The sequence below is a fragment of the Myxocyprinus asiaticus genome, chromosome 49, assembly GCF_019703515.2.
Source record: "Myxocyprinus asiaticus isolate MX2 ecotype Aquarium Trade chromosome 49, UBuf_Myxa_2, whole genome shotgun sequence".
In the NCBI taxonomy this organism is placed as follows: Eukaryota; Metazoa; Chordata; class Actinopteri; order Cypriniformes; family Catostomidae; genus Myxocyprinus; species Myxocyprinus asiaticus.
Genome location: NC_059392.1, coordinates 25,913,514 through 25,923,850, shown reverse-complemented (window position 1 = coordinate 25,923,850; position 10,337 = coordinate 25,913,514). Strand labels below are relative to the sequence as shown.

General features: G+C 38.0%; 1 protein-coding gene across 1 annotated transcript; it reads left to right on the top strand.

Annotated features, from left to right (window-relative positions):
* The first annotated feature begins 2,342 nt into the window (after nucleotides 1-2,342).
* Nucleotides 2,343-8,651, top strand: LOC127438365 (dual specificity protein phosphatase 5-like). The gene is made up of 4 exons (XM_051693904.1): nucleotides 2,343-2,800; nucleotides 3,521-3,645; nucleotides 4,076-4,295; nucleotides 7,938-8,651. The coding sequence occupies exons 1-4, from the start codon at nucleotides 2,437-2,439 to the stop codon at nucleotides 8,342-8,344; spliced, it is 1,116 nt and encodes a 371-aa protein (XP_051549864.1). The 5' UTR covers nucleotides 2,343-2,436; the 3' UTR covers nucleotides 8,345-8,651.
* Nucleotides 8,652-10,337: the final 1,686 nt, after the last annotated feature.

Here is a 10,337-nt window from a genome sequence, read left to right as displayed (position 1 = left end):
CTTAACTGACATCTGTTTTGAATGAATGGAACTCTTAAGGAAACTGATCTCCGAACAGTTTGAAAAGCACCTTATTTTCTTTGTGTCTCCGTATACAGCCTCCTGAGGCAGCATTTTCCTGGTTTCGGATGCAGTATTGAAGTTGCACTCACGCGCTCGTGTGGATCCAGTGCGAGCAGCAGTCTCCTGACAGTTTAAACGGCCTGGACCGCCTGCTTGGATTGTCGTCATGATTTGTGAATGAGAGGAACTTTTGATCCTGAGGTTTTTAATTCTTGCTGATAGAATAAGAGCTACAGAGGAAGATATTAGATGAGTGCTCCATGGGAAGAAAACGTTGGACTTTCGTGAGTTTCATAAATTACATCTGTTTAAACAAGATATGTGCATATTTGCAGATGGTATATATAATAGAAGTTTTATTGTTTACTTTTATCATTAGAAAAGTTACAGGGAACTGATGATGAGAGACTGTTAAAATATGTGCTTCAGAGGAAGATTTATAAACACTACACAGGATGCTGGATCTGCTGAAGTTTTGTGAGGTTGGTTTATTACATCTGTTTAAACGAGATATGTGCATATTTGTAGACGGTATCTGATATTAGTTTTATTGACATTTACCTTTTTATCATTAGACAAGACAGTTAAAAGTTACAGGGAACTATTGAGGAGAGAGAGGGAGAATTAAACAGGCGAGCACATTAATATTATGAGCTCAAACGCGTCTGTCGCGGCTCTGATATGTGGACCGTTTAAATGACACTGTGTTGCACACCGGTCTGTTATTGTAGTAACACGATGGCACTTAACAACAAAACGAACCGTGATTAGTCATTTACATGTCTCAATCGCTTCACATGCAAGCAGCCGATTTTTGGTGCCCTCAAGAACAAAATCGGCCAAACGGGAAAATATATCATATAAAAAAAGGCAGAATATCGGCCGATCGTGATATATCACTTTCTCGGTGATATATCAGTCGACAACTAGTATTAGCATTATAATGGGGGGGGGGTTGTTATGCGGCGAGCAGGGCAGGGCCGAGCGGCGTCTGGGCAGAGTGAGGCCAAGAAGATAAGTGGTGAACGAGTTCCACCTGTGTGCCACACCAGTCTCGCATTCATTGAGGGGCGGTGGGAGTATTTGAGGAGAGGAGACAGTAGCAGACGGGGAGAGAGATGCATGAGCGATGTGTTTGTGTGTGACATTATGTTGAACGTGTCTGCTGAAAATCAGCATGTGCGTTGAATGTTACAGCTGAAAAGCCTTATTGTGTGACACTGAAAAGCGTATGTACAATAAATGTCTACTTGTTGTGTCAAGCCGTATAATATAATATAAAACACCTAATAATTCTAAAAACCCTACTAGAAACCTGACTGCAGACTTTTTCAGTGCCATCAATGCCCAGGCAGTCCTGATACAGAAATATCACAGGGACATGATTCACTTTATCCTCCTTATTTAAACACTCACACACTTACACACATGATTTTCGCATCCCAGCCTTGTTTTTTCCATTCATTTTGATGATGATGCTAAGTTTGAGTGTGTGAGGGTGAGGGTCCTGTGTGTGTTACCCCAACACACTGTGATGTCATCCGTCGAGAGATTACACAGGGCCATATGGGTGACTGCCTGCCGCTGTAATCCTCCACCAGCCTGCTCTTCCTGTCACACACAAACACACTCACTCTCTTTACAGTGGGGTGCATTCTGGGAAATGTTGGGCCCTTATACCAGAAATCTATTACTGAAAAAACATAACAAGACTCTATTTTTGATAATATTGCAGTTTACATGTACACAGTGAGTGAAAACAAAGGTCTTTTGTATATTTCCTTGGCTGCTGAAGGAGGTGACATTTAAGCGTATTAGTGTTCACTGGGATTATGGATAACGGACATAGAATGGATGGATAGAGTGAGGCGGAAGTTTACTATGCTTTACTTGCCTTTTAACAATACTGTCAGCAGCAAAGCAAGGCAAAGTAGTTTTTAATTTTTTTAATATAAGTGAGGGTCAGGAGCTAATGCTAAAAAATAAGTCCAGATACTAATACAAAGACCATTGCAGGTGCCTCTTCAAATATTTTCACGTTTTTCTTTTTTAAAGCAATAGGGATTGGAATAATAATAATAAAAAAGACACATGCCATGATAAACTGATTATAATTGTTGAGTATTCGCTCCTATCACCCTCTCAAAGGCGGGTTCTGTCAATGGAAAGTGGGCGCGCTCCCGTGTCGGTGTGTCCATATATGGTTCGTGACGTCACACCCCGGCGGTCCCATTCATATAAAACCGATCTGGCGGAATCCCCTTGGAGGAAATGTAGACTCAAGCGCAGTAAGCAGGGTCTGGTTGGCGACATACACACCCTGAAACATCCCAACAACAACTAGTCCTCCACATTTCATTTTATCACTTCAACATGAAGGTCTCCAGCATAGACTGCCGGCGCCTGAGGAAAATCATACGGAAGGAGTGTGGAAGTTGTCTCATTGTGGACTGTAGACCGTACTTCTCGTTCTCGAGCTCGAGCATCAGAGGCTCGGTCAATGTGAACTTGAATTCGGTGGTGGTCCGGAGGTCTCGCGGAGGTCCGGTACCGCTTCAGTTCGTCATTCCAGACGAGAAAGCTCTGTTTCGCCTTCGGGAGGGCAGCATCTCCGCGGTAGTGGCTCTGGACGACCGAACACCTCATTTACAAAAACTGAAAAAGGACAGTATTGCTCAGATAGTAATAAATACGTTATCGCACTTGGCGAGTAGCGCGAGCATCTGCTTCTTGAAAGGTGAGTGACAGTCGAATTTACCAATGTTTCTCGATTATTTTGAAACTTATTTGAAACTTTCGAAAAATTATTTTTTACTGTCATTTTTGTTTACTTGTTGTCTAAAATAGAATGACAGTATTAACTAGAAAATTCTTAATTAAATGTAATATATATATATATATACTTTTTAATTTAATATATCAAACATACACAAATGCACATTATTATTATTAATACTATATATGTACAATAAATGCATAAAATATAATATATAACATCCCTTTATCTACATCTACCTGCAAATGTTAAATTAAAACTTATAATTAATTTATTCATATTTTATAAATATCATTTTATATTTCTACTGATTTTTGTTGTGTTTAATTAATTGTTTTAGTCTTAATTAATTGTTTTTGTCTGGTTTTCAAGAGATCAATTCTCATTGTGCATCAATGGCTGAATGAGTCAGAAAGGGAAGCTAAAAAACCAACATAGTAATATTTAAAGTTATATCAAATTATAATAACAGCAGTGTATTGAAATAAAAATCTTTCGTTGTGATATTAAACATTTAATACATACAAATAATTTAAACTAGGAGATTTTGTGGAGCCCTTGAGCTCCATGTTGGTGGGAATCACTTTAGCTAATTTGTGAGAAGGTCTTGATAAGGTTAAAGACTCAACAATCCTTGAGTTCATAAGACAGCTTGTAATAACACAGTATTTCTCATTCCAGGAGGCTTCGAGAACTTCCATTCCCAGTACCCCGAGCTTTGCACTGAAACCAAGTCTGTGGACCTGAGCGAACACGAAAGTCACTGTGACAAACTGGGTTCTCACCACAAACCAGACTATGATCAGGTATGAAGAGAAGAAAGCAAGCTGCTGTTTCCTCATTTTAACCCACTTCCACCGAAACCACTTCCTCTTAGCTGTGGGAGTTTCTGCAATAACTCCCACACAAATTTGAGGGAAATATAGAAAGCAGACCATGTGTTAATGACACATCTGCATAGTTTTATAAAATATAATTTAGAATATATAAGACCCATTGGCAAATCATTTTTGCTTTGTTTTGATTTAAGCAAAAATCTAACAAGATTTAGTGAGGTTAAACTCAATTCAAGATATAATATTTTACAGCGTACTTTCAAAAGTGATATAGGACTATAGGATATTAGATGTTAACTTATCCATTCAAACATAACAACAGAGTTTTCAAACACACCCAGCTGACATCTGAGAGTTTCCGTTCTGATATCTGTATATTATTCCATTTATATTATTGCAGGGACGACCAGTGGAGATCCTGCCTTTCTTGTACCTGGGCAGTGCCTATCATGCCTGCAGACAGGACTATCTCAGTGACCTCTGCATAACAGCGCTGCTGAACGTCTCGCGCCGGGACTCACGGCCCGCTAAAGGACAGTACGATTACAAATGGATTCCTGTGGAAGACAGCCATACTGCTGACATCAGCTCACACTTCCAAGAGGCCATAGACTTTATCGGTAAATATTGTGTGTACAGAGCAGTATTTGTTGCAGAGCACCTCAGTGTTTCACTTTCAGTTGTGGTTTAAATTGATAGATATCATAAATGTTAAAGTGCATGCTCATTTAAGTGGGTGAATTATTGACAAGAAATTTAACAGCAGCATTTAGTCAACATCACAATAAGCTAAAAGTATTAATTTGATCTGACAGTTATGTAAACTACACATGTACTGCTAAAACAGTTCACATGACTTAGCACAAACCTATAGATAGTGGAGCTTATGTCAGAGCGGTTAAAATAAGACTTCCTCTGCCTTATTAACACTGTATTCCAAGCCCAACTCTTTCCCTAATCCGACTGGATAGCACCTTGCTTTATTTACACATACAAATATTATTTGTTTTCTGGGAAATGCAATTAATACCAACTCCCACAGAAAAAAGATATGTAGAAAAACAGAGATAAACGGACACGCTACCGTGAGTCACAGGTTAGATTAATCCAACAGTTTACGTATAATGGGCTGGGCCAGTGTGTCAGTGAATGAGTCGATGGTTAGTGGTGTTTAAGGTGCATGTGTCATGAGCTAATATGTTATTTGTAGGCTGTGCATTGGTTGTTCATCAGGAAGATGTGTTTACACAATGATATGACAGCATTTTATGGGTGAATCTCACAGAACCTGTGAGAGAATATGTCTGAGGTCGTATTTACCCCAAAATCAAAAGAAAGAAATAAGATTTTATGTTTTGCATAGCCTGTTTTAGCCTATTCCAGACAATTAAGCACATTTCATGTATAACTCGCTTTACTAAAATCTTACTAATACTTATATTTTATATAAATTGTAAATATGTGTTGTACTGGCTTTAATTTATGCTTATTTAAAAAAAATAAGAGACAGTATAATTTGCATAGAGAAAATTAAGCCTATTTTTAGCCTACTCATGACAAATAAGCACACTGAAAAAAATGTGTTGGATTTACTTAAAATATATATGTAGCATTTTTCCATCAAGCTTTTTAAGTAAATTCAACTTCTGGTAATTTTATGTCAGCATAACTAAAAAATCTTTTGTTAGATATACACAAATGTATCAGTTCATTCAACTGTATTTACTTAAAAAGGTAACACATAAATAAGATTTAACAACTAAAAGCACATTGTTTCAAATTAACGTTAATATTGTTGTTTCTAATTAATTTAATTGGCTCAAAAGCCAATGTATCACTCTAAGATCACCTTATACTTAAAATTTTGTGTTGTACACATTAATGCAAATTAAGTAAAGCTAAAAATGTTATAAATATATACGTTTCCGAGTAGAAGCTATTTATTTTCCTACATTGTTGTTGATGTATTTCAGTGCACCTGTAATTCACTTTTCCGTAATGTAAAAAAAATGAATTCTAAATTCTGTAATGTGGAAAAAATATGATATATCCTATTATTGAAATGGCAAAGTATTTATTGCACTGGCTTTAATTTAGGCTGATTTCAATAAAAAAAAAAAATTGTATTACAGTATTATTATTATATTTGTTTATTTACAGTATAACAGTAATAGTTTGGGGACCAAAATAGACCAAAACACCCTGTTTGACCTGTATATTTCATTTCCTTTACCATGTGTCATACATTTCAGTTGATTATTGAGAAATTGCTTTTATATTTATTAGAACAAAGACAATATTACATAAGAGACCACATGGTAATTTGGTCTCTCACATGGTAGTATTAGAAATAGAAATGAAATGAAAGATTAATCCGTTGAAAACTTTCAGCTAATAATTGTGTGGTTATATTTAGGTGCATTAGTGAGTATGATAGTCATTATGACGCCCACAGCTCGGCCCTGCTCCGCTCCAGATGGGCTTCAGGCGTGATTCACACCAGCAGGTTTTGTTTTAAAGAGACCAGCAGCCAGGGATCTCACATGAACACACATGCGCAACACTTCCTGGTGTGTATGTGTGTTGAGAGAATATGTTGGAAATGAGTCTAAAATCTACTTAGCTGTTTTAATTTAAAAGGGCATATGCAGTCGTAAGTTTTCTGTAATGGTTAGTGTGTGTATGAGTGTGCATTGGTCATGAATTTATGGATTTATGAGTCAGGGGTGGAAATGAAAATTATATGACATTGCGATAAAAAGGGTCAGGGAGGAAATGAATTAGTGAAGGGATGGACGAGTATATCAGATGAATATTTGAAAGATAACCAGATGATTATATTTTACTCGTTCCCACTCACAACTCTAATATAACACAACGTCATATAACACAGCTACCATTTATGCTCATTTTAAAGCTAATGTGTGTAATTTTTACGTTAAAATGTGTAACTTTTTCCTAATGCCGATAGACATCTATGTATATGTAAGCCATCTGTAGCTTGATTTCTCCCCCAAATGTGTGTTGGCAAGCAGTCTCTTTAATGCTACACTTTTAAAGACACTTAGGGTATGTTTACACAACAACGATGTACTAAAAACGGAAAAGTTTTTCCTTTGCGTTTTTGAAAAGTTTCGCATACAGATGACAACGTTGTCAAAACGATCCCCATTCACACGGATCCGCGAAAACGAGTAAAAACGCTGTATTATGCATGCCAGGCCAGTAGTTGGCGATGTCACTTTGTAAAGAAACACTACGCGCCTGCGCACATAAGCATTCTTCCACAGAGCGGGGAATACAAACAATGAAGATGGCGAAAGCATCGAGCAATTTTATCTGGACAAAATCTTGAGCAGCACAAACACAGTCCTGTAGTCCGCCATTGTAGTTTTGAATGTCTCACGCGCATGCCTATAGACTGAACACGTAATACGCGTTCGCATGATGTCATCGTTTGTATGTTAACACGGAGACGATAATGGCATAATTTTCAAAAACTTGCACTTTGAAACCTGTTTTCAAAAGTTTGCATTTTCAGGCCCCAAAATGCCATTGTCGTGTAAACGAACAGCCAAAACACATAAAAAGTTTTCAGTTTTTAGTTGTAAACGTTGTCGTATAAACGGCCCCATATAATCCAATGTAAATATTCAATGTGGCTATGTATGAAGCTCCACCTATACAGAGGTTACTACCAAACCAAGCAGCTTCCTATTGGTCAACGATGCTAATTGTGTATCAAGCTAAACTTGAACTCCGCATAGGGAAATTCTTTGCCACCGAAAGTCTATTATTATGATGATTTTAGTTCACGAAATTTCGGCATGCAGAGGTAAATGTGACTGGGCATTTGCTCTGTTTGAGCATCCCAGCCTGCCTGAAATAGCACTATTATTATTGGTTCAACTAATGGCGTGAGTCTGTGGTAGGGCCAAGGACGTAGATTTGGGATGAACATTGGTGGGGGTGGGTTTGCAGCATGAAACATTTAGCCATGTTTCCATTGATCATGGTATAAATATTTGGGGGGTTGTACTTGCTTGTTTTGATTGTTGGGGGTTGACCTCCCCCCATCTGTTTCTGACCAATGACAGAAAGTGGTGGTGTTCAAGGGAACCTGCATTTCCGTTTGTTGCCACTAGTGGTGCAGAAATGACACACTTCACCTTTAAAAGAGACCATCTGTATTTTAGCACTTCATTTGCTCGGTTATTTAGAGGATAGCTTTTTATAATGAAAACTTTTGCTTGTCTCTGCAGAACGTGTAAAGGAGGAGGGCGGTAAAGTGCTGGTCCACTGCGAGGCTGGAATCTCTCGCTCTCCCACTATCTGCATGGCGTACATCATGAAAACCCAACAGCTGCGGTTGGAGCAGGCCTTCGACATCATCCGTCAGCAGCGTGCGATCATCTCGCCCAATTTTAGCTTCATGGGTCAACTTCTGCAGTTTGAATCGGAGGTCATCTCTTCCACGCCACCATCCGCCACTCCGCCCGAAGCCTCTGCCATCCAGAACACACCCACCTTCTTTAACAGTGACTTCACAATTGAAAGCGAGACTTTTGAGTCTTCGGTTTTCACGTTCCCTACCTCCTTTCTGACACCAATGCCCATCCAACCATCGGTTCACCAGTTCAAACTGAGTCCAATAACTGCGCTGCCTTAAAACGGTTGCCCGACTCACTGCAGTCTCCGAGTACTTGAAAAATCAAAGGACAGACGAACAGAACAAAGCAATGGAATATCTGACAGGGAATAAAATGCTTAAGTTTTAATATTTAAAAAATGTGTGACCAGTCATGAAAGACAGTGTTTTCTTATTGATTTTGTTTGCCTTAGAGAATATCACTGCAATACCTGCCTTAGCTCGATGATGTACTGCCTATCAACAGTGCATAGATAGGCAAAATTAAATTATTCATTTTTTTTTACAGTTTTTATGAATTGTGAATCTGTTAATAAATGATTTTACAGAAACATAGAGATTGGTTTGTGGTGTCATTTTCTTATCAGCATGTCCACATGTAATATGTGTCTGGAGTTCTCTGCAGCATCATTTATTCAGAAAGTTCTACACATTGTTTGCCCATTCCCCAAACTATGTTGGCAAATGTTTTCAACTACCACTAAGAGTGTAGTATTCTCATTAACCACATCTAAACTCCCCTAAATATCAGTGCAGAAAATGGCAACAGCAAAAAAAAAAGGCTATTTTTGGCTTATCAGTCAACAATATTTCACAAAAACACACTTTTGTTATGAAAGGAACAACATACCACAACATTACATTCTTATTGTGCTGAAATATATGAATGTGATATGAATGTTTGCACTCACTAAAGCTTACTGGAATATACAAGAGGTTTAGGCCACAATATAACAGATGAAATACCCAACAGTGACCTCTGCTGTGACGAATATTGCAGCAGCGAACAATCTTTTTTTTTTTAAACAAACAGTTTGCTTTGGAAGAACATGATGCTTCTCAAACATAAAATGTATTAAAGGTGCTGTAAGTGATTTTCTTTTGTAACTGTATGCAGAAAATGCATAGTCTTGTATAAGTTCCAGAATAGACCTTATTCACAGTAGCGCCATCTTTGATTTTTGACGGGAATGATAATGAGGCTGTGAGAGATAGACTCACCTTCTCTTCAATGACATTGTATAAAGCTATCAAAAAGCTCATAGATCACATGTAATTTTTCACAACTCATGTTGTCAGGAGTTTTTTGTCATCTAAAATTTCTTGAAAAGATATTTTTCAATGTTTTGTCAGTGGAACAATCCAAAAATACTTTAAACAACAGTACAACCCATTGAAGAGACGGTAGTCTATCATTCACAGCCTCATGGACCCTTTTCACACGTCTGCCTTCGCGAATTGGAAGTCGTCATAGTGGTGATCGGAAACAGTTATAACCAGTGCCACTACAGTGTTCCTATTCGCACAAATTCTAAAAGAAAACATCTGGATTTGTGTTTCCATGAATTTCCAAAAGATGTTGAACTTTGTACGAGCTCGGTGGGTTCAGGTAATTAAATGCATAGAAAATAACTTTGTTATTAAATGAGGAAGCACTTTAGTTTGTGGACAGTATTTTCAAGATGAGGACTTACAGCAGTCGCTCACATATGGAATTGTGAAATGCTTTGAAACACAACTTGTAACCTTTGTTGATTTTGAATTTAACCGTTGATGGATAATGCGGTCAACGTCTCCAAACGTAAATGCAGGCAAAACTTTTAAGGACTGTGAAAATACATACACCTCGGCAGCGGCTATAGTTGCGTTTACCCAACTAGGATAACTTCCGCTTCGCGAACACGGATGTGTGAAAAGGGTCCATTGTTGTTCCTGTCAAAAATCTAAGATGGCGCTGCTGTGAATAAGGTCTGGCTAAAATTGCTTACAGCACCTTTAAAGTTGCATCAGAGATTATTTAGCAGAGATGGACAACTTCTGTCAAAATGAATGGGAGAAATGGAAACAGCCAATGGATATAGAAAAGGAAGTCTTACATGTAAACAAGCCAATCACCTTTAAGATACTGACACAGCCTGTCAATTTACTCAAGAATGTGCATGCGAATTAGCTGGTATCCATAGAAATAGCTGACAGCATCATTCAAACTAAATAGTTTTCAGTTACAGATGCC